This window comes from Electrophorus electricus, chromosome 3 (assembly GCF_013358815.1).
Source record: "Electrophorus electricus isolate fEleEle1 chromosome 3, fEleEle1.pri, whole genome shotgun sequence".
In the NCBI taxonomy this organism is placed as follows: domain Eukaryota; kingdom Metazoa; phylum Chordata; class Actinopteri; order Gymnotiformes; family Gymnotidae; genus Electrophorus; species Electrophorus electricus.
Window position 1 is genome coordinate 4,056,147 of NC_049537.1, and position 24,954 is coordinate 4,081,100.

At 39.5% G+C, this 24,954-nt stretch overlaps 2 protein-coding genes across 8 annotated transcripts in view; one reads left to right on the top strand and one right to left on the bottom strand.

Moving 5' to 3' along the window:
* usp13 (ubiquitin specific peptidase 13) lies at window positions 1-22,611 on the top strand. Of its 4 annotated transcripts, none has more exons than XM_027013532.2 (21): window positions 1-197; window positions 1,599-1,724; window positions 3,351-3,411; window positions 4,560-4,681; window positions 6,297-6,439; window positions 6,757-6,941; window positions 7,163-7,257; window positions 7,368-7,558; window positions 7,815-7,886; window positions 8,009-8,102; window positions 10,068-10,190; window positions 13,474-13,627; window positions 13,849-14,023; window positions 14,514-14,602; window positions 15,078-15,200; window positions 16,341-16,367; window positions 16,662-16,805; window positions 18,269-18,435; window positions 20,030-20,222; window positions 20,443-20,527; window positions 20,694-22,611. In XM_027013532.2, exons 1-21 carry the CDS (start codon window positions 87-89, stop codon window positions 20,788-20,790), a joined length of 2,577 nt encoding a protein of 858 aa, XP_026869333.2. In that variant the 5' UTR covers window positions 1-86; the 3' UTR covers window positions 20,791-22,611. The 4 variants fall into 4 exon arrangements, with proteins under 4 accessions (XP_026869333.2, XP_035379914.1, XP_026869332.2 ...); XM_027013531.2 differs by having other exon boundaries at window positions 2-197; window positions 10,065-10,190; XM_035524021.1 differs by lacking the exon at window positions 16,341-16,367.
* pex5la (peroxisomal biogenesis factor 5-like a) overlaps window positions 21,844-24,954 on the bottom strand; it is a 60,062-nt gene continuing 56,951 nt past the window's right edge. For all 4 annotated transcript variants that reach the window (XM_027013537.2, XM_027013535.2, XM_027013536.2 and 1 more), the window contains exon 14: window positions 21,844-24,879. In XM_027013537.2, coding sequence (XP_026869338.1) covers window positions 24,678-24,879 — 202 coding nt within the window. In that variant the 3' untranslated portion in view covers window positions 21,844-24,677. The remainder of the gene's footprint in view (window positions 24,880-24,954) is intronic.

Genomic DNA, 24,954 nt, shown 5'->3' on the forward strand with positions numbered 1-24,954 from the left:
TAAAAATACTATCCTCTCTTCTTCTCATTGACAGTCTGCTCCTGTGACACTCGCAGTATAGTGGTGCGGGCAGCAGGAATGCAAAGATGGCTACAGATCTGGGAGAGCTCTTGGTCCCGTACATGCCAACCATAAGAGTTCCGAGATCCGGAGACAGGGTTTACAAGAGTGAATGCGCGTTTTCCTACGATTCTCCAGTGAGTAATATGTCAAATATTTCGATGCATGGATGTTCAGACGCTTTGGCATAGCGTAGCTTTCCTTGACACGTGAGAGGCTGCGTGGTTTTATGGTCGGATCTAGGGACTCCAAGACCACCATACGCCTGAACTTGTGCGACAGCTTACGGAAATAATTAAATAAAAATACTGATGTTTACATCCTAGGAACGCTGTCCTTTGTTCAAGGCGATGAGGTTGACCATAAATCAGACGGCGACACACACACATAAAAAAACCAGCCCGGAAAGCTGCCCAGTTTGAGTTGCAATCTGCCTTACCACTAATTCCGCTAGCGACAGGGATATTTAATTCCTAATGTAACAACTTGGCTCAGTCTCTCACCAAATCTCAGTGCGCCTAACTGAGAGCATGTTCGTGCTGGAAGATGACAAAGTTATCAAAAACAGACTGCTAATATGACAATATTGCCTGTGACCTAACTATAAAAAGATTTCAGGTAATCGAGGCTTGTCGGTCAGCCACAGTGATGTGATCCTAGCCACAGTGATGTGTTATCGTCAGCTGGAAAACTAAGTAAAATGCAGTTTCTTTACAACTTTTGGAATATGTTGATTTAATGCTATAGGTCTACCCCTTAGCAATTTTAAAGGTGACTCAGCTGTTTGGAGTTCGTCATGGCAGACTATTTTTAACCCCCTCGCTGTTAAAGCTCGTGTGTCACCACGATCTATTGAGAGGTTTTTCCGAGAGTATGGACCCTCCTATTCGCGAACTGGCATTCCTACACTGATTGCATATTTTGTCTTGTTTTGAAAAACTAGTCTATACCCAAGGTGTATGTCTGTGAGTGAACAATATGTGAGCAATAGCTAAATACATCTATTTTTTTAAGTTATAAAACAATCAACAATCTACATGTGTGTTCTTATGACAAAGGCACATGGATATTAAAAGAAGTTGCAGCCACACAGTTAGTAAATAGTTTATGTGTACTCGGGGTTATTTACATTTTTATTTATTTTAAATGTTCTTCAGTTTTGTTGCTTTTTATCTTTAAGGGCACACAGATGGATCATGAACTGACTGCAGTAATTTCACATTGTAGCCCAAAAGCAGCCTACAAAATGAAATGATTGCAGTGTAGAAGATTGATATATAAAAATCTGTAGATAAGTGTAGTTTAGACGTGTGTAAATTTTACATTTCCTTATTAGCGTTTTGTTTCTCTCTTATTTGAAACTTTAATGTTATAATGTTAATTATTGATTCATAGGGAGATGACTAATGTGTTTGTTCCAAGCTTTCAAATATGATTGTTATGGTATTTATCTTGCTTCTCTGTACAATAATGCAGATAATATATGATTACCGTTGTCTTGCAGTCATGTATGTGTTTGTGTCTTTTTCACCCATGAGGAATCTGAAGGTGGGATGTATGTGTGTATGAACACATTCCTGGGCTTTGGAAGAGAGCATGTGGAGAGACATTACCGTAAAACTGGACAGAGTGTATACATGCACTTAAAACGTCACGTGAAAGAGGTAAGGAGATGTGAAATAATTAACTGCTTTTGGCATTTCAAACATTTTTAAACACCTATACATGAATTTTTAAGAAAGAGATCAGAACAAATGGCACTATGTTGACAGTGTCCAGCTGAAAAAAAACACATCTTCCTGATCACACCATCCCTGTGACTAACTGATCAAATAAGGAAAAGGACAAAACATGGTGGCTGACACACAAAAAACAAACAAACAAAAATAGAAATGATTTTAGCATGTCAGTAGTCATTCTTACTATATTTGTTAACAACTTTTAGTTGTTAGTTCCAGTTAAAATCAGTACAGTGATGTACTTAATGTGTTTGGGCTTATACACAATAACAAGATGACGGACTATTATTTAAGGGCATGAGCCCTGTGAGCCATGAGCCTCTGCCCATCACTTTGTAAGTTATCAATAGAGATTTCAAATTCAGCTAAAGTTACTGGTGTCTAATAAAAATAATTACTGTCAACAGGAACATGGGGTTTTCAGGTTAATGACATGTTCATGGAGGCGATGTGGTGTGCTTTTTATGTAGTGTATGAGTTTGTGTCAACAGACATACAATCAGTGGAAGGCAGCATGATGCTTTGGCACAAGTACCTGTTGGCAATAATTGCCTTATAAAGTGTAAAGTGTAAAACCCAACAGAGTTATATTAAATTTTATTTCACAAATTGCCTCCACCAAGTTCCTAGATATCCTGCTGTTGATTACTACAGGGCATTATTAACCAGTGATACTGTCAGAGACGAAGTCAGTCCATATGAGAGAGTAAGCGCCTGCATTTTTAAGTGCTATGCATAATTAGGTGGTAAATAAAAGGATGTGGCTTGATTGCACACATTGTCTGTCAGAAAATTGATCCATCCAACAACTATTGAGATGTATGCTAGATACTGCTAAACCATATCATAACCTATGGTACAATACAGTGCTAAAGAAAAGATGCTAAGATTCTGCTGTGTGTCATTATCTTATTGTGGTAGCAATGATTTGAAAGTCTTTAAGGTGGCCCAAATTGATTAGTGCTATTGTTATCTAATTATTCTTACAATTTACAATGGAAAATTTCAACGAAAATGTAAAAAAAAAAATCAAAGACAAAAAAAAAAGGTTTTGGCAAGTAGCAATAAATGTCAGCTAAATGCCGTGAACGAATGTGAATGAATAAATGTAAATGGTTTTCATTTACATTTATTGCCACTTCCAAAACCCCCCCCTTTTTTTTTCTTTGCACTGCTTGACCACATGGGGGCAGAGAAGGTGCTGGTCAGTGGCATTATATCCATGATCTATTCAGAAACTGCTAGCTGTATTCCTGTATTTCCTGTGTCTGCTCGATCGGCAAGTGTGTCAGCGTTTTGCCTGCATTTTAATGGGAACATTTAATAACTAATATACCTCGATCAACCTTCACCTTTGCTTACATTTCTCCTCCTGCATTCCAAACAGCAAGCTTTGCATTCATGAAATTATTAGTACCATGATGGATTTGCTAACATTTTGCATAGTTTTTGCTCTTATGTTTCTGCGGTTGACAGACATCTAGGAGAGCAGTTCTTCGATAACTGCGTGTGCTGTGTGGTTTTCATAAATAATGTTGCTGTTTGCCACAGAAAGCCACAGGTGCTGCAGGAGGTGCCATGCCAAGGAGACGGAACGGAAAAGTATTTTTAGGTAAGACTACTGAAGAAGAGAGTCATAGTTCATAGCTAAATTATGGGGACAAACCCACCATTTTGTGTTTCTCGATATGTAAACCCCCCCCCCCCCCCCCCCCCCCCCCCCCCGTGCTGAATTACTTCAGTCCTTCCTGGTTTGGACTAAATTTAGTTCATTTATTTGTATATGCAGTTAGTAACTGTTCTAAATCTAAAGTGCCACATGTGCCCTCTGGCCTGATCCACCAGTGAGGAGGGTTGGTTTACACTGGGCCCTTGGCCATGTCACTTCCCTCCCATCAGCTGCTATGCCCTATCAACCCTTATGGCTGATGCACTTCTGCCATTGGAGGGCTGACGTAGGCTGTGGGGATAAGGTGGGCTTTATTGTAATGGTGGTTTAAGTGATAAACAAGGGCAGACCTCACACAGCTTGGGTACATTTTGACTGCATTGATTTTTCTTTCTTTTAAAAAAAAAAAAATAAAATAAAATTGTTTCTTTCGCATACAGTGCTCTGTGACCTGTTTCAGTTGTATAACCCTACATATTCATGGGAATATAACAGCATACAACATCTTTACTGTCCCCTGCCATGTCTCTGTGGGCATGGGCTGCAGGAAGTGGTTTGTTGGTGGGGCATCTTTAAACCAGCATGGTGACCTAATCACCTAATCCTCTTGTAGCTCAGAGAGAGACCCGCAAACTAAACTCAATCTAAACAGGGCAGACTTTGTCTCAATTTAGTCATAGCCAAGTCCCAGTTCAGTGCTGGCATGCGTCATCAGCAGTCTGGGAAGGTGAGCAGTGAAGGACGTCACCGCCGCTTTCGAGCTCATGATGATCAGGGATAGCTGAGCAACTTGACATGCTTTTTATGCTTTTACTGTTAAGTGTAGCATGTGTAAGTTTTGACATGGAGGTCAGAATTATGTGGTCTGCTTTTCAGATCTAAATCTAAAGCTTTAAAATACATTGGGTTTGGTATTAAGGTGAATTCACCAAATCTTTTAAAAGTCATTCTTTCTAATTCTGTGTGTAATTTTGATATTGATATTCCTAGTTGGAGCTTTTTACAAAGTCCCGTACAAGACTATGGATATGCCCCAAGGCAATTACACTGTCATATATCTGTCTGATCATCTCTCATATTTTCCTTTTAAGATTTAGAACTTAACCGTGATTTTAACGGCGATGATTATGAGTATGAAGATGAAGCCAAGCTTGTCATATTCCCAGACCACTATGAGATCCCTTTACCAAATATTGAGGAGTTGCCTGCACTGGTTAGTGAGAGTGTGTGCGCATGCTCCATGTATGCCCTGCATGCCAAAGGCCTGATGTGAGATTATAAACACTGACCTCCACTCCAGCCCAAAGCTCTCTAGTATCAGCGTCTTGACTGAAGTTGGGGAGATTTTTCAGGCAATTTTCCATTGCTGTTTTGTCATTCATACTTAGCTTCTTTAATCTGGATCAGGTGACAACCACATGTAGGAATAAAGAGATAATTGTTCTCAGAAAGGGCTGACGGTTTACCACTGGCCTTCAGACATTTGATAATCAGTCTGAAATTTCATCATGACTGCTGGATTAAAAGAACATCGTATGGTAGCAAGAGAAAATCTTTTCACTTCAGTTAAGGTAAAGTGACTTTAGAGCTTTGGGTCAAAACAGGTTACACAACCACTCAGTCACACCGGTTACCTTGCAGTCATTTTTGTAGATATTTTTGACAGTTTTGGAGGTATAAGGAAGCATAAGGCCAGGATATGGGAACTCAAGCTTAGTAGAGTTTCATCATAAACTTTAGACATTTATTATATATAATTCGACTGCCCTCTGGTTTCTTTCCTCCTTTCTGTGTGACTGTGGGTTTGGTGCTGGGACATATTAGGACACACTGATGTTATTGTGTGTACACTGTACATAGACTAAATAAACGTCTCCACACACAAAGTGTAAGCCAGGTGTTTGTGAGGAAGGCTGTTTCAGTGCTGACGTTTTAGCAGTTCATTTTCTGATTTTGTATGAAGTAATATGTCTGAGCAGTGAACATAAGCAATGTTTCAGTGTAAAGAAGCAAAACTGGATAAATTTGTTGTTGCTGCTAAAGATTTTGAATGCTAGAATGAGTGTTCAGTTGATTTATATGGTTTGGAAGCTGTGAATATAAGAGTTATTGTCTCTAGAGGTTGACACCTATGCAGGCACAAGTATCAGATTTTTTGCATTATCTTTTCTCTATTTTTGGTTGTTGTTGAGTTTATTTATAAATGGTAGATGGTAATTATAGAGATGGTCTTTCTAAATCCCTTTAAATAGAAGTGACATGTTCAGTAACCTTTGGCGCATGGCAACATTTGGGATAAGTAGTTTGAAAGACGGGAATGAAAACGAGAATTCTTTGTACATGCGACATTCTGGTGACCAATAGAATGTTTGCAGCTGCACCTGTAGATTCAAAACGCTTGCCGCTGATGAGCTTTCATTGTTCCCTCACATTATGCAGACAGGCCTACTTTAGTTATTTTCAAGTATGCATTACTTATCTTCAGTTCTTGAGCTGTGGTCACTGATCACATTTCCCACTGGATGCACTAATGCTGGGCAGATTGTGTTTTTCACCTCAATCAGAAGGCTATATGCACATACTGTTTGCATGTTGATATGAGGTGTGAAGAGGTTCTATGACTATGTGCATGAAACAGAATAGTACTTCATAGACTGGGTTGTTCATTAACAGCATGGTGTGCTTACTTTTGTAGTTTAACTTGGCTGTTAAGAATTCAGGCATGGCTTCATTGCTTGATAGATGACTATGTCTGTACATCACTGGCAGACTTATAAGCTCCTGTGTGGTGTTGGTAATATTTACAAGTGGGTTTCTGTCCTATTCAGGTGACTATTGCTTGCGATGCTGTACTTAACGCTGGATCTGCATACAAAAAGCAAGAGGCGGATTCCTGGGAGGATGAGCTTCAGGTGTCCAAACATGCTAGAAGTCTCAGACAACATGACAGTGGGGTTCGAATTCCCCCCAGGTTAGTCACATGGGGGTCCAGTATCAGATGAACTTTAGCTGGCACTCCGATGTTTGCAGTTGGCTAGGTTCAGAAACCCCCCGTTAAGCTGATACGCTAGCTTGCTGTCGGCATAGCTAATGTTCAGTGCTTAAGTATCGGGAAATCCCCCAATCCAAAAAGATCCATATCTGGGATAGATTTTGCCCATTGTTAGGATTTTTGGACAGGACCTGAGGCAAAATAACATCCTATACAGAGAGAAGCCAATCCTTTCCTGAGATATGAGACTTCTCCCATTTATAAATGTCTTCATTGCGTTTGCCCTGTGCATGTAGTGGCTGGAAGTGTGCCAAGTGTGAAATGAGAGAGAACCTATGGCTGAACCTGATGGATGGCACTGTCCTCTGTGGGAAATGGTTCTTTGATGGAAGTGGAGGGAACGGACATGCCCTTGAACACTACAGAGAAACCAACTTCCCTCTGGCTGTCAAACTGGACACCATCACCCCAGATGGAGCAGGTCAGTGCCTCAGACCAAATGTTAGGTGCAAGGTGTAAAATGAGTTATTATTATTCAGAATTGTAGTTCACATTCTTGTAAAGGTGAGTGAAAGCTGCAAAAGTAATTATATTATATAAGTAATTCATATGAGATCTAGCAGTGGATTTGGCTTGTTGGGGGCTTACATTGTCAATAATAGGGACATTTAAAGCTTCTTTGCTTTTAAACATCTTTTACAGATGTTTATTCCTTTGATGAAGAAGAGGCAGTACTTGACCCCTACATAGCAGAACACTTGTCACACTTTGGAATAGACATGCTGAAGATGCACAGGGTGCGTTGATTCTTAGTTTGGCCTTTCGTTTCAGTCAAGTGCCCACTCCTGTGTGATGTGCGCTACTTTTCCATATCGAATCGAAGTGACCGAATGGCCATGTCCCGCAGACCGAGAACGGCAACCACACGGACAACCATGTGCAGACCCGAGCCAGTGAGTGGGAGGTCATCCAGGAGTCAGGTCTAAAGCTGAAGGCAGTCTATGGATCAGGGTTTACAGGCATCAGAAACCTGGGAAACAGCTGCTACCTCAGCACCACTATGCAAGTCGTCTTCAGCATTGCAGAATTCCAGAGAGCGTAAGTGCTCAGAATCTTACACTGCTCCTCTTCTGTCTGTCTCTGTGTGAACTCATCCTGTCTGATTCTGCTTGTGTACTTAAGCATTAGGAACAAGTACAATATATGTTTGATATTTAGTGTTTTTCATAATGTTAATTAAGAGGCAGTGTTAAATGTCTTTGGCTAATGTATAATACTTTTTCTTTAGGAATGTAGAATAGTCTCATACTTTAACAGTGATTGCTGAGAGATATTTTTTAAAAATTTTTTCTAGGTATGTGGGGAATCTACAGAGAATATTTGACTATTCACCGCTTGATCCTACCCAAGACTTCAGTACACAGATGTAAGCAAAAACGTTACAGCATTTATAGTTCTGGCCTGTGGATAAATGACTGTTGCTCTTCTGTACAGAACAGCTAATTGACATGGTATGTTGAGTGCTTTGTTTGTGTCTATATCCACTAGGGCAAAACTGGGTCATGGACTTCTTTCAGGCCTGTATTCCAAACCTCCAATCAAATCAGAACTCATTGAACAGGTGATGAAAGAAGAATACAAGGTATTTGACTTGGTCTGTCTTGCTTAATATTTGGCTTACACATAGGGCATCAGATAGAATGTAGCTGAAAACTTAATGAGACCTACCTAGAGGTGAAGGCTACAGTGTGATTCTGTAGCTTTACCCCAATTAACCTAACATACACTAACATGCACTGCCTGGCCAAAAAAAACCTCACCACCTGGATTTAACTAAGCAAATAGGTAACAGCCTCCCATTTGATAATTACTGCATGGATGATTATGTTTCAGCTGGCCACAAGTTATTAACCCTAACTGATGCAGTGAGTGGCTTCTTAGTTGTTAAACAACCATGTCGAAAGACACATCCTGTGGTCGTCGAAAAGATGTTAATTTGTTTCAGAAGGGTCAAATTATTGGCATGTGTCACGCAGAGAAAACATCTAAGGAGATTGCTGAATCTACTAAAACTGAACTGTCTAACGCATTTATTAAAAAGTGGAAGGACAGTGGAGAAACGTCATCTTCGAGGAAGGAATGTGGTGGGAAAAATTTTTGAATGGTCACGATCGGCGATCACTTAAACGTGTGGTAAAATCAAATCGTAGAAAAACCAAAGTAGAATTCAGGGATATGTTTAATAGTGAACGTAAGAGCATTTCCACATGCACAATACAAAGGGATCTCAAGGGACTGGGACTAAACAGCTGTGTAGTCTTAAGAAAACCACTTGTCAGTGAGGCTAACCGTCAAAAACGGCTTCAGTTTGCTAGGGAGCATAAAGATTGGACTCTGGAGCAATGGAAGAAGGCCATGTGGTCTGATGAGTCTAGATTTACCATGTTCCAGAGTGATGGGCACATCAGGGTAAGAAGAGAGTGATGCACCCATCATACTTCTTGCCTACTGTACAAGCTTGTGGGGGCAGTGATATGATCAGTTAGTCAGGTCTAGGTTCAGCAACGTTATGTGTCCAAAGAATGGGGTCAGCTGACTATCTGAATATACTGAACGACCAGGTTATTTCATCAATGGATTTTTCTTCCCTGATGGCAGGGGCATATTCCAAGATGACAATGCCAGGATTAATTGGGCTCAAATTGTGAAAGAGTAGTTCAGGGAGCATGAGACATCATTTTCACACATGAATTGGCCACCACAGAGTCCAGACCTAAACCCCATTGAGAATCTTTGGGCAGCGCTGGAGAAGATTTTGCACAGTCATCCAAATCTCATCATCAATACAAGATCTTGGGGGGAAAAATTAATGCAACTCTGGACAGAAATAAATGTTGTGACATTGCGGAAGCTTGTGGAAATGATGCCACAGCGAATGCGTGCCATAATCAAAGCTAAAGGCGATCCAACAAAATATTAGTGTGTGACCTTTTTTTGGCCAGGCAGAGTATAACATACATATAATATATATTATAACATACATATAATACAATTATCCCAAGTACTATGCATTCACAGGACATGTAAGATCACACTCCCGTGTCAGATTAACAATAAACACAATGCTTATGAAGTTTACTGATGCTGTAAATGGAATAGTCATGATAAATGAACAAGCTTTATGGCATCTTGAGTCTTTTATAACATCTGAAATGTTCAAGATGTTAAATCACAAATGACTAATCATACCAGTGTACAGATTGCAATGTTATATTTGTTGTGTTGGTGTTAAATTGGTTCCACATGTTTCTCTGTGTATTTTTTAGACTTAACATCCATTGTTCATCACATTTTTTAACAGTGTAGAAAATTCTATTAAGTACGTACAGTTCTGTGGAATATATATATATATATATATATATATATATATATATATATATATATATATATATATATATATATATATATATATATATATATATATAACAGATTGATTAAAAAATTCTGGGGAAAAAAATTCTATTATTATTATTAACAGCTGTTCTGTAGCTAACAGCTGTTCTGTAGCTAACTCCTAATGGCTAACCACCTGTTTCTTTTGTAGCAGCAGCACAAAGCAATTTCTCCGAGGATGTTCAAGGCTCTGGTCAGCAAAGGCCACCCAGAATTCTCCTCCAACAGACAGCAGGACGTCCAAGAATTTTTCCTGCATTTTATCAACATGGTAGAGGTATCTTCTTTCCCTATTGTGTTTCCTTTTAATTAAAGCTAAAATGTAAAATGTTACTGTTATTACAGTTTTTGTAAGCTGAAACACTGGAGTTGTAGTTTCCAAGGTTCATCTAAACCTTCTTCTGTCACATGAAAACTCTTGGACTTCTGTCACTTGGCTATGGTTTCAGAAGGCACTTCCATATCCCAGTGCTGCCAGACGTGCACTTGTGCCCAGAAGCGACTTTCTCAACCAAGTTAAAATTAGAACCCCCTATCAGTTAACACAAGTCACACAGAGCTTCCTATTTACCTTCCCTAAATGACCTATGCTCAGAATGATTGTCTCTAAAACTTTTCCAAGAAACATCAACAAATATTTGTTGTAAATATTCTTACAGCAATACACGTTTTATATTTAACTCAGTACAATATATTTTAATTAAAGAGCAGTTCATGTCTGCATAGTGTGTTTGGCTGCATTTGCTCTTTGGGGAAAAAAAATTCCTGACAAGGTCAAGACAGAGCCGAGTTTTCAGAGAAGGTTCAGCGCTGAGCAGAGTGGCCTGGTTTATTTGTGGAATCGTGGACAGTACGTTGTCCTTACACTGCTCAGCTCCCTGCTATGGCCAACTAGCTGTGCTGTTGCAGTTCTGTTGGGGCCAAAATATAAGTGGTATATTTCTGTAAAGCCTTAGAATAGAGACTGCTGCAACTTGTCTCCTTTCAAGATGTCCTTGGTGAACTTTTGATCTGGATATATTCATTGGCTATATAGATATTTAAAATCATAGTAAAGTACACAAAGTTTCCAGAGAAACAACATTTCAGGCAGAGGTCCTTCATCAGCTGTGCAAGCAAAGTGTTTTTATATATATATATATATATATATATATATATATATATATATATATATATATATATATATATATATATATATATATATATATATAGCATTTATTTATATATATATATAAATATAGCATTTATATATATGCAGATTTTGCAAATTCAACAAGTTTTGTAAATAATTTAGAGTAGCATTTATTAATATTAATTAATTAATTAATATTAATAGATGCCTAAATATTACAAACAAAAATATTGCTCAATTAAATTATAATATATTTTAAACATAAAAATTAGGGTCAATTATTATTCAACCCCTAGGTTTAATATTTTGTGGAATAACCCTTGTTTGCAATTAGAGCTATTATTCATTTTTTATAAGACCTGATCAGGCCGGCACAGGCCTCTGGACTAATCTTGGCCCACTCCTCCTTGCAGATCTTCTCCAAGTTGTTTAGTTTCTTTGGGCATCTCTTGTGCACTTTGATCTTGAGCTCCTTCCACAAGTTTTCAATTGGGTTAAGGTCAGGAGACTGACTAGGCCACTGCAACATCTTGATCTTTTCCCTCTTAAACCAGGCCTTGGTTTTTTTGGCTGTGTGCTTGGGGTCGTTGTCCTGTTGGAAGATGAAATGATGACCCATCTTAAGATCCATGATGGAGGAGTGGAGGTTTTTGGCCAAAATCTCCCGGTAGGCTGTGCTATCCATCTTCCTATGGATGCGGACCAGATGGCCGGGGCCCTTGGCTGAGAAGCAGGCCCACAGCATGATGTTGCCACCACCATGCTTGACTGTAGGGATGGTATTCTTGGGATCGTATGCAATGCCATCCTCTCGCGAAACGCCCTGGTTGGGGTCGGCACCAAAGACCTTGATCTTGGTCTCATCAGACCAGAGAACCTTGAACCAGTCTGACTCAGAGTCCTCCAAGTGATCATGAGCAAACTTTAGATGGGCCTTGACATGATGCTTTGAAAGTAAAGGTACCTTATGGGCTCACCTGGAATGGAGACCATTGCGTTGGAGTATATTACTTATGGTATTTATTGAGACCAATGTCCCCACCGCCATGAGATCTTCCCGGAGCTCCCTCCTTGTTGTCCTTGGGTCAGCCTTGACCGTTCGGACAAGCCTGCCCTCAGCACGAGAGGAAACTTTTTTAAAGGCTGTCCAGGCTGTGGAAGGTTAACAGTAGTTCCATAAGCCTTCCACTTCTGGATGATGCTCCCAACGGTGGAGACAGGTAGGCCCAACTCCTTGGAAAGGGTTTTGTACCCCTTGCCAGCCTTGTGACCCTCCACAATTTTGTCTCTGATGGCCTTGGAATGTTCCTTAGTCTTTCCCATGTTGACCATGTATGAGTGCTGTTCACTTGTTTGGGGAGGGGCTTTTATAGTCAGAAAAGGTGGGAAAAAACAGATAATTAATCCAAGCATGTGAAGCTCATTGTTCTTAATACCTCAATTACTTCTTAATACTTGAGGGAACCAAACAGAATTTTGGTGGTTAGAGGGTCAATGATTATTGAACCCCTCAGGTAAACTTTGCAAAATTAAAAAATAAATAAATAAACAGAGAAATAAAATTCTTTTCTTGCTGCAGTACATTTCACATGTCCAGGCCCATCTACAGTCCAAATTTCACAATGCTAAGTTAAGGTAGGCTGTAAACAATGAACGATGCTCAGTTGGTATTAATGGACCCAAAGTCTGCCAAGAAAATATCCCCCACACCATTGCATGACTACCACCAGACTGAATTATACTTTTATGTTGTTTACGCCAAAATCTGACCCTACCATCCAATGTAGCAGCAGAGATTGAGACTCATCAGACCGGGCAACATTTTTCCAATCTTCTAATGTCCATTTTTGGTGAGCATGTGCAAATTGTAGTCTCAGTTGCCTGTCCTTAGCTGAGAGGTATAGACCACCTGGTGTGGTCTGCTGCTGCTGTAGGCCATCTGCTTCAACAGGTGCATTCAGAGAAGCGGTTGCAACAAATGGTTATTTGAGTTACTACTGACTTTATATCAGCTCGAAACAGCCTGGCCATTCTCCTCTGACCTCACTGGATATTTTCTTTTTGACAAAACACTAGAGATGTCTGTGCATGAAAATCCAGGTAAATCAGCAGTTTTCAAAATACTTAGATTAGCCCAAATAGCACCAACAACCACATCATGTTCAAAGTCACTTAAATGGCTTTCTTTTCCATTCTGATGCTCAGTTTGAACTTCAGCAGGTTGTCTTGACCTGGTTTACATGCCTAAATGCATTGAATTGCTGCCATGTCATTAGCTGATAAGATATTTGCATTAACAAGCAGTTAAACAGGTGTACATAATTGTGTGGGTGGGTGCGTATACAAAATAAATGATTAGTAGATTAGTAGTAGGAATTTTCACTAGAGCTCATCTGTACTATAAATTAACTTGCATAACTTTCTCCAGAGGAACAGTACTGGATCAGAGAACCCCAGCGATGTGTTTCGTTTCATCATAGAGGAGCGTATCCAGTGTTGTCAATCACAGAAGGTGCGCTACTCTCAGAGAGTGGACTACCTCATGCAGCTTCCTGTACCTGTGGAGGCTGCCACCAACAGAGGTACTGCATTCCACGTCACTTCTTTTCATTGTGGAGAATAGCATGTGTGCGAAATTGATACAAACGATGCATCTTCTATCTTATCCCTCCAACCTTGTGGCGCACAGATTTTTGTGTGGTACCTTTCTGAAAGTGTCGGTGCTTACTCTGATCTTGAGTCAAATGCTGTCTGCTGTGTGAGGTGGCTGTTAGGGCCTTAGTCATATTTATGGTTATTGCAGAGGAGATGATTGCATACGAGATTAAGAGGAAGGATGCAGAGGAGAACATGCGAGCTCCCCCAGAGCCAGTGAGGGCCCATGTCCCCTTCACTGCTTGTCTGCAGGCGTTCGCAGAACCAGAGAATGTTCCGGAGTTCTGGAGCCCCGCACTGCAGGCCAAATCGGCTGGAGTGAAGTAAGCAAGGTTCTGGTATAAAGCTCTTCCAGTCTAGAAGACTGAGCTCAGAGGACAGTGCTCTGATAATGCTCAGTCTTTTTAAGGATTAGTACATGTAACGGATCACCTTCATTTTAGTTAAATGCCATACATGTTAGTGTAAAATTAGCTTTGTTAAACAAGTCTGCAGAATGTTAAAATCTGAACATTACTCCATCCTTGTGAAAAAAGTTGTTAAGTGAATGTTGATCTGGAAAAAGCTGCTAACACTGATGGCTACTCAGAGTGAAGTGACTTCATCCCTTTGTTTTTGAACTTAAAGATGTTAATGCAAGCATCAGTTCAGTTTTCCAATATATAAAACTTGAGTTGAGTTGTAGCAAGTTGGGGAATCTTTTTTATAATTTATCAGACATTTTCCAACTTAATGCCTTAATTGGGGTTAATGATATTTAAGCCTATTGCCTTATCTAACTATTTTATTACTTTTTTGTTTGTTTGTTTTTAGGACTTCACGATTTGCATCCTTCCCTGACTATATGGTCCTGCAGCTCAAAAAATTCACATTTGGACTGGACTGGGTTCCAAAGAAGTTAGGTGTGTAAAACCATTTGTTTTTTATGCTTGTAAAAGTTCATAAGGATACAGTATTTGGTTTAATTCTGCCAGGGTCTTTATTTTCTGCAAAAATTATTTTTATTTTGTTTTATTATTTTTACCTATAGTTATATTTTTGTGTCCTAAGCCATCTGACTTAAGCGGAGTAGTGTTTTTATTGCCTCATGTTTTGTTGCATAATGGTTGGCATCTGTGTCTGCCCATCGCATATTCTCTTGTGCAGTTCAGACCAATCACATGTAGCTAAGCTACTTGAGCAATACAACCTGCTTAAAAGACTATCAGTTTGCAAAACTTAATCGCTTAGCCTATGCTTTGTAGCGGCAATTACACTTCTGTCCTGCAGAGGGCACTGTGGCTCTATAGCTTACTTTGCTCGCTTGTGCACATTAGCATGTTAAATTCTGTACAAAGTAGTTTACGTCATATTTGTTCTGGTATATTGTCTGCACAGATGTTTCTGTAGATGTGCCTGATTTTTTGGACTTGAATCGGTTCCGATCCATTGGGCTACAAGCAGGAGAAGAAGAACTGCCTGACCTCATGCCTCCTATTGTCATTCCTGAGGACACAAGAGGTAACATTTAAGCATATTTTATGCAACTTGTAGACTATATTTCATACTGAAAGGTTATTTCAAAGTGCTTTACATAAAGAATATTAAAACACACACACACACACACACACACACACACACACACACACACACACACACACACACAATGAGTGAATATATAAAATCCTACAAACAAAACAGTAGCTAAAATTATACTTAAGCACTTCAGAATCCTCCAGGACGATGCAGAAACCACTTCCCTTTTTAAGGACCCTCCACTAATCTACAGACGAGACAAAAGCATCAAAGACATGCTCGTCAAGAGTGAGAGAAATGATCACTCAAATAATGGCTGTGGTACTGTAGCCTGCAACCGCTCTAGATGTGGTACATCTAAAATTATTAACACAGCCACTGAAGGAACTAGCACATAAGGATCAATTGTCATCCCCCATTCCTCCTCAAGCATCACGGCGGGAGTTGTCTACTGTGTTACTTGTAAGAGATGTAATCAGCTTTAAATCGAAGAAACCAACAGAAGGCTTGCTGATCTGTTTGTTGAACACTTTTGGACCATCAGAATTAAGGATTTGTCTTTTCCAGTTGCAAGGTATTAATACTAGTGGCATGGTATTAATACTAATAGGCACTGCATTAATGACACATCTGTTTGTGTTGCCAGTTGTTGCTATGACAGCAATGAAATTAGGAAACTCAAAGAAAAAGAACTCAGCTACACTCTTTGAACTTTAGAACCCCATGGAATGAATGTTATGATTGAAACATCTACTTTTTCATAAATAAACTGGCTCCTCCTGCTAGTAATTCAGAAGCACTGTGCTTGCTCAGCTGATGTATTCAAAATTGTGTGTGTTTGTATATATGTGGGTGTGTTTAAAAAAAACAAAAACCACGCACACATTTATATTTATATTTATATATATGTGTGTGTGTGTGTGTGTGTGTGTGTGTGTGTGTGTGTACATGATTGAAATAGACCTATACTGGACTGCACCAAATTCAAAGGCCTCTTGCGAGGCCTATATGCAGTGCTGTGTTTCTGACTGTGCTCTTTTTAGTGCATTTAGATCATTTCAGTTCAATGTTTTATCACTGGATGAATGTATGGTGTTTCATAAAGGATCTCTCCTTTATTTCCAGACAGCTCGATGAATAATTCTTTGGAATGTAAGTGTCTTTTTTTTTTTTTTTTTTTTTTAAATAAAGTTTATTTATTTTTTGCGAACTCACACATTCCACTACTCAAGAAATAGATACATGTTTTTATTTATTTATCTTCCAGAAATGTTGAATGCTTACGTTACTTGAAATAGTTGTGTGTTGTTAGTTTGCATGCCCAGATGCACTACTTAAGAAATAAATCTTCCATGAGTAGTACTTTACCTTTAATGAGGCCCAAAGAGAGAATAAACATGGCTGCTTCCATGTAGGCTGTAAGGCAATCTTTCTTTTGTTTCTCAGCTCCAGAAATAGACGAATCCTCCGTGATGCAGTTGGCGGAGATGGGCTTTCCCCTGGAGGCGTGCCGAAAGGCAGTGTACTACACCGGGAACATGGGAGCTGAAATGGCCTTTAATTGGATCATCGCTCACATGGAGGAGCCAGGTAGTACTTCTGCGTGCTGTTCGACAGCTCCCCTCTTACAGATGTCTCTCATGTGTGCCGTATATATAATGTGCCAGAGTTATTAGTAAGGAAAGACATAAACAAGCCTAATTAATTTGCAAGGTGATTGGCTGGTTTTGCCTCTATAGAAAACCAGTGGACTTCCAATTTGTGTTTTGCTTTATATGCCCTAGATTACTTAGGATGCCTGAATTACAAAACCATCTCAAAGGTGCTGTTTCAGAAGTGGTTGAGTTGCATTCTGTTGCAGGGACCTGTGCAATTGATACGGCTGTCTTTGGGTTGGGAGGGCAGAAGTGTTATTGTGAGCATGTTCGTTTCTAGAACCACATAAAGTGTCACTTGGGGCTGGGTTGTAATTGGTAGGCAGTGTAATACAGTGTTTACCACATGTTAATTGTGAGAGTGTTAATAAAGTCAATAAAAAGGCAGTCCCAAGTGACACCTTGTGGGGGCTTTGTGGCAAATTTTGCTAGAGTAATGTTTAAATATAATCAAGGAAGAGAGGAGCTCTTCACCTTGCATACTCCTGATCAATTCAATTCAATTTATATAACAACCACTGGCACACAGCAACTTTACTAGGGCTTAAATGAAAAGGAATTATAGTTTGTTTACTTAAGCATCACTATTTAAAAAAAAGTACTTTTTATTAGACAAAACCTATTTAAAATATTCTTCTTGCATGTTACTGACAACGTAAATTTTGTGCGAGTGCATTCACTTTCTGTGTACGTTCTGAGCTTGGCCCCAGAGGAAGCGGGCATCTGTTTTTTATCACCACTCCCAGCCCTGTCAGCGAGAGCCCTGTGTGTGGTGTAATCCTCACACTTCCATGTCACCTGTGTGCTGAGCCATGTCCACCCGCGGCTCACGTTTTCCCGCCCCAGATAAGCAACCTTCCGAGATCCAGACAAGGCCAGAACAAGCATGAGAGCAGAGTCTGCGGAAAATATGACCCCGTTAGACCCCACCCCACCCCACCCCCACCCGTCTGGCTCACATCTGCCTCACTCTGACAGCTGGGCCTCTAAGTCTGGAGCTCTCAGCTTCTGTCACATATTTATCTCAGGTTGTAGAGCTCTTTCTATGTGTGACTCATCTGGTGTCAGTTTAACACAGGGGTATAATACTGCCAGTCCCCTTGTAATGAATCTAATGCTCCAAGGTTGTAGTCAGATCATGCAGTGTGTGTTAATTGTGTATACCCATCGGTTTGTTTACAGTTGTACAGTTCCCCAGGACGTCTTGATCCCCCACTCCTTGTTTATATAAACGTGTATGATACATGAGGAGCATATTGCCTGAGGTTCCAGACTACAGCCTGCACTACACAGCAGCATAGTCCAGAGTTTCTATATGCAACAGCAATCTTCACTGTACACAGATGGACTGTGCCTGTTGACAGATGGCTTTTGCTTAACCGGTTGCGTTTTCTGCAGACTTCGCTGAACCTCTTGCAATTCCGGCATACATGGAGCCCGATCTGCCCAGTTCCAGCCTGGCCACTGCCAGTCCTCTGGACAATCAGCCCCCAGAGGAGAGCGTCGCCATCCTCACCTCCATGGGCTTCCCCAGACACCACAGCATCCGTGCCCTGAAAGCCATGGTGAGTGCACTGCCTGCTGGCCAGCCTCCCTCCTGTATTCTATACAGGGGACTGTGTTGGGCTGAAAAATATTTTCTGAAGAATTTTGATGAGTTAGGACATTTGTGATTTAGTCTTTATAATTTTGATTGAGGGTTATATACATTTATGGCATTTAGCTGACATGTTTATCCAAAGCGACTTACAATTATGAGTACAACTTGAGCAATCGAGGGTTAAGAGCCTTGCTCAGGGGCCCAACAGTGGCAACTTGGCAGTGTTCCCTTTACAAGTCAAGTACCTTAACCACTGAGCTACCACTGGCCTATATAATGCCTCTCTTTTAAATTAATATAAACTATTACATAGATAAAACTAAATTGTTGTATTCTTCATCTAAGGGCATATATATTATGCCTAAATGCGTAAGGTCATTTTGATTCTGGCACCAGTGAAGTTTCTTTAAATAGTCTTAAATTAGGCCCTCGTGTTCTCATATTACACAGACCATAACACGTCCAGACAAGTCATTAGTGCTGCTGGTAGATACACACTGGGCAAGTATTAGGCATTCCTGTTTTTAAACTACTTGACTCAACCTCTTGTACTGTTGATGCACTGCATATTTTTTTGTTATTTTGTAGTTCACGATTCCTACTTTACAACTGTGTTGTATTTATTTAGCTTCTTCGTATTATTTGAATATGCTATTCACCCCTTGGATCAGTGTAAGCTTATTATACTAGAAAATATCATATTAGAAATTACATTTTGTTTCTTACTTTTGCTCTGAATTGATGATATGGAATTAATGAAAAACATCACATGTACAATAATAGATAAAGTTGGTGTTGGGCATCTATTAGACCTTGCTAAATTCCAAACAATATTTTAAATTACAGCCTGTTCACTTGAAACTATGCACTTATTGTGATGCAGATGTTGATATAAATGAAAAGGTGCATTGTGCATTTTTCTAAATAGCATACAAGTAAGAATATTGGAATGAATTTCATGATGCCATTTGTAATCTTCTTTTAAGAGCACTTTATTTATGTGCAAAGTGACCTGCGAGTTTGTGTGTTCCACCTCTCACTTCAGAAACAAAAGCATTCTGGTATTGGCTTTTGTCTTGAAACTACATGATCTGGTTTGATCTTGTTTTTGTTTCCTTTAACAAGGTGAGCCATGGTGGGGTGGGGACAGAGTGGGGTGTGTGCCATAGCAGGGCCTCCACAGGGCAGGTCAATAAACACCTAGGAGGAGGTGTGACCTAGACAGCCCATGTTGGGCCAGAAAATGAGAAGACGCCAGGAAACAGTCGCATCTGCTGTGAATCATGAGCCTTTCTCACACTAAGGCCCATGTCTGAACAAGGCTTTTCGGAGGACTCCAAATGAATGTAGTTGTGGCCTGTTCAGGGTTGTTGCCAGAGGATATTTATGGCTTGTACTGTTGAGAGACAAAGGATTTTTGACTGATTTGTTGTCTTGCCCATGCTAAGAAAGGATATTAGAATTTAAATGCTTAGAATATATTAGAACATTGTAAAGAGTGACTTTTATGTGTAATTCAAAAATTGGAACACCTGGCCATCTTTTTTTTCTGATTATAGAATAATAACTTGGAACGGGCACTGGACTGGATCTTCACTCACCCAGAGAGTGAGGAGGAGAGTGCGGGCATATCTGACATGATTGACAGTGAGCCCAAAGACACTAGTTTCTCCAACACCAATACACACAGTGACTCCATGCTGTCCCCAGACCAGGGCCTGTCCAGCCCCCGTGTCCGAGATGGCCCTGGACGTGAGTCCCCGCCCTAGCGCGCACACACACACACACACACACACAGCGAGACAGACAGACAGACAAGGCCTTCACATCAACCCTGCTGCATACACAGAGCAACACTAGGAGCAGAAATCCTCTCTGCATGGAAAAGGGCATTGTGATGTCTGCATGTGCTGCTGAGTGCACCTGCTTCTCTAGAGGCCATGCTTTTTAACCCCATTTTTTTTAACTGTAGGATATGAACTATTTGCCTTCATAAGCCACATGGGAACATCTACAATGTCTGGTCATTATGTATGTCATATCAAAAAAGAAGGAAGGTAAGTTTGTTTTTGTTTTTTTCTCTTTTACAGTTTGTTACATATGATTTATGTTTGAATTCAAATGATTAGAAGCTTAGTTAGAAACTGAATGTTGTTGCTCTCAGACGATGTGTGCAAAATCAACTGGTCCAACCATCTTGTATGTTCTCTGCCTCTGCCATAGATGGGTGATTTACAACGATCATAAAGTATGTTTGTCAGAAAGACCCCCAAAAGACTTGGGCTACATGTATTTTTATCGACGCCTGTCCAGCTGTTAGAGCTGGACATTCCAACTTTACAGCAGCACAGCCTATCAGACTTGGAGGAGGAAGACACAGCTGGCTGCTAGAGTGCTGAGGCAGGAGAGAGACCCTCTCAACCCCCAGCTCAAAGGCTCACCCACTACCGGCATGGTCGAAAAGGGCAGTGAAATGTGTTTGTTCGGCCTGCGTGCTTGTTTATCTGTTTACTGTTGATTTGTTAAAAGTAATGTATGTTCTGTAACAAAGGTACAGAGAGATGTGTGCAATTTTGTAGTATGCATATTATTGTCCTAATAATATATATATTCACAAATTTTTTTTTTCTCTTGTAATGCATTGAGTTACTGTGCCAGTATTTTTCAAGAGGTACATTTTAAAATTTATTTTGAAAATGCAAATATGTGCCTGGAAATGGAAGTATTGCTACTGCCAAACCAGAAAACTGCTGTAAATGCAGTTCATTCTATATCCTTTAATTTTTGGGATGAGCACTGGAACACCTTACTATGTACTTTTAAGGTATGCACAAAGAAACAAAACCAGTCAAGGTACTGAGGTTCCTACGAACTTGGGGGAACTTCATGGAAAAAAGGAGTGTAATGATGGTACCCAAATCACAAATGACTAATATGATAGTCATAGAAGAAATGTCAAATATGGAAACGTCTACTTTGTTTCATTGTAGGGTTGAAATAATGAGCTGGAACAGTCCTGACATATTCTTGATATTTTGAATAATTGAGACAGATTTATATTTTATCTTGAAAAGCATTAGCACAAAGGTAATTGAGTCATGTAGAGTTTAATCTTGGTCAGCGTTATTCGATAGGTAAACATGCCAACGATTTTGTTGAGCAATAGTAAAGTGCTATACTCTCATGACCTCTTCAAGTTTGTCTGACTGGACAGTCACTATAGCTTTTCCCCTATCTCATTTGACCCTTTCTTATTACAAAGGCATTACCAAACTGTTTTGTAACCAGTAACTAAGCAATATGTAGTGGTAAGTGGATCTGTATTTCTGTCATCATATGCAGGTGTCTTCTACAAAACTCACATGTCAGTCTACAGGTACTACAGGGCTGTGCACATTGAATGTACTGTTTATGGTGCTCAGTAATACCAAATCTCTCATCAATTTGCTGTTTTGTGCCACTTTTTCTGGTCACTTCCCCATGTTTTTTATTAAAGCATAGAATAAGATACAGACTCCAGTTAATCAACTACAATACTGGCTTTAAATACTTTAGTAATGAAGGATTTGTACTATTAATACGTAAAGACTTTAGCACATAATTTAAACTAAACAACATTAAAAAAAAAATTTTTAAAATAAAAAAATCTTTTCTTTCTTTCTCTTCCTCTCTGTCCGCTCACTCAAAGATGGCTTGAGAGCTGAAGGATGTCGCGTCACAAGCTCGTCAGCTCTGTGTTTCCCCCTCGTCTGTCCATTTCCCTTTGTGAAGGGTGATGCACCTACCGCCTTCTATAACATGCCTTGACGTTCTCTGCACTAAAACTCAGAAACTAGTCATTTTGTGTTTTTAAATGTATAGTTGATCTTTCATGATTTATCCATTTTGTCATGTTTTTCTAGGTACTGAATGTCAAATGATGCAAGATTTTTATTTGTTCCTTTTGCAAAAAAGTGTGCCGACTCATACAGACATTATAATGATTTACACAGCTTGTCTAAATTTTTTAATGGCTCTTCCTATCCAAATAATACTTCGGACAAACCATTATTAAGGTAAATGTGGGTGTGTTCACAGTCAAGGACTGTCCAGTCGTACACCTGATTCATGTTTGAATTATTCAATAAACCACATAATTGTTCATTTCTGTCATTTTTTCATATTTTGTAATTACTTTCACGTGCAGTACACAAAGAAGCTACATTTATTATTTGTGGAATCTTGTGTCTTGTTGACAGAATGCCTCTGAAGGGGTTAGAAGTTATTGCATTGAGAGGAAATCTAACTTACATTGAGCTATAAAACAATGTAAAACAAGTGGAATGATTAAAAACCATAAGCACACAAAATTACAAGGGTTTTTTAAATTTTATTTGAAAAGAAAACTTTCATATATGTTTACTGGATATTATATTTTGCTATGTTTAAATATACTGCACCAAAGTTACCGAAGCCCGTGTATTAGCATGTACTGTGTATTTCCAGTAGCATGAGAGTAAAGATTGATTCAGGACGAACTATTGATTGTGCACTTGGTTTGCTGGAATTTAAGTTTTGTGTGCACTACAGGCTTCAGTAAATCTGGTCTTTGGTGAGTTTAGTATCAATAAGTATACAATAAAGAATATTCTCTCTAGATTAATTGTTGCATTGCAAAACTAATTGCTATATATTAATTTAGTTTAGATAAGTGCAATTACATAAAGATCAATATGCTCTGAAATGCAAAATTGTTACGATTATATGTATATCGTAGAAATGAAGGTTAGAGTAAAAGAGGCATGACAATTTCATGCATATAAATAAAGCTACTGCATTCAAAAATAAGTGCATTCAGCATGCGGTCCTCTTAAATCAGGTGGTGTTCTAGAGTAAAGGTCATCTATATCAGCTCACCTGAGAATGTACAAAGTTCTAAAAAGGGGAGGCTCTCCTCAGGCTCTACCAATACAGCCATAATATAATTTACAGTAGTAAGCAGTCAGCTAGAAAGCACAGGCTTGTCCTGAGAGCGTTTTACAGTGCTCTCAGAGAACCTTACATAACTAAGACACACAGAGCTGAATGGAAAAATAATAATATAAAAAGAACCCAACAGAGATTTTGTCACTCACTGACATTTGCCTCAGGCATGCAACGTACAACTATTTTAGGGCCATATTAAGTAAAACTACAGAGTCATAAATATTAAATATTAAACCAATAAATATTGGTTTCTGGAGCAATCGCATGAGCATTAGAACACAGTAATGGAACAGTGCAACATTTTTTGTAAGTAAAAAACCGCAGCAAAGTTGTGGTACATGTTAATGCAGGTTTATAACTTTGTGGCATGTGGAACTGTGGAGGAGGACAGTTGCCTGCATCTTTTATGCACCTTAAAAAATTACTATGGCATTCAGTAAAGGTGTCCAGAGAACCTTGATATTGGTTTGAGGATTACAGGATGACAATAAATGAGCTATTTCAAGAGGCAAGATAATAAGAGGTAATGGCTTCCATCTGTCATCTTTCTCATAAAGTCTGAACTAACTAAATGTTTAACATGCATTTTAATGGCTTTATAGTCTGGCCTGCAGGTTACAGCAAAGAGCAGGAAAGTTTTCGTTTTGTTTAACTAGCAATGCAGCCATGAAGAAGACAGCCTCTATGGGTTTCTGGATATAAATATAGTGCATTGAGTGTTCAGTGAAAATATCCCCAATGAATTATAACCAATGGATTACAGATAATTATTTAGTCTGTTGTAATTTAAAAGCTGTTACTGTTGGATAAAAATGAGATTTGAGAGTTGAAGTTTCAGTTATTTCTTAAGCAAATTCAAACTATTGCTTTGATCTGTCTTACAATACAAATGTCTACCAACTGTTTTACCTTATGTGAGACTCAAGACTGCAACCCCTTTGAATTTCGTTACACCACATTCACCATTATTTCAATACATGTTCTCACGCCACTGGATTGGCGATCCCTATTTCTTTTCTCTAAGGCATACTTTTACAATCTTTGCCAGGCATTGTGCTCTTCAGAAATCTTAGGCTGCAGTGCAAATCTGTCTAAAGTAGTCTCTCACCAAGTGCTCACAGTTCTCGGGAATGTAAAGGTGCTCTGCGAAAAGAAAAAGACTTGTAAAATGGGTTACGGGTCACTCCCTTTGAAGGACTTTGGGTTCTTGGCTTGTATGCAGTCTAAAGGGTTTCCTATAGTTCACATGTCCAGATTGAAGGCTCTCATGAGTAAATCCAGGTCCCCTATGTTAGCAGCCTGGAAGAGTTCTGGCTGGTCCATGTTGGAGAGGGCTATCCTCAGGGCTGCCCAGATGTTGCCAGACATGACCTGGTGTGAGAGCTGTCGACTACTGCTCTTCCTTTGCAGACCCAGTGCTGTCAGGAAGTTGCTGGCAGCTTCCCTGCAAGAACAGGTAGCAAACGCCATACTGTCTGATATGAATGAACTCACAAATTCAGGCTGTGCAGTTTATGTT

Bases quoted from the DNA above. Each gene is read 5' to 3' on its own strand.
- usp13 (XM_027013531.2), top strand. From the start codon at position 87: ATGGCTACAGATCTGGGAGAGCTCTTGGTCCCGTACATGCCAACCATA. The intron at 14,603-15,077 runs GTGTGTAAAACC...TTGTCTGCACAG, and splicing joins CTGGGTTCCAAAGAAGTTAG to ATGTTTCTGTAGATGTGCCT. The intron at 16,806-18,268 runs GTAGTACTTCTG...CGTTTTCTGCAG, and splicing joins CGCTCACATGGAGGAGCCAG to ACTTCGCTGAACCTCTTGCA.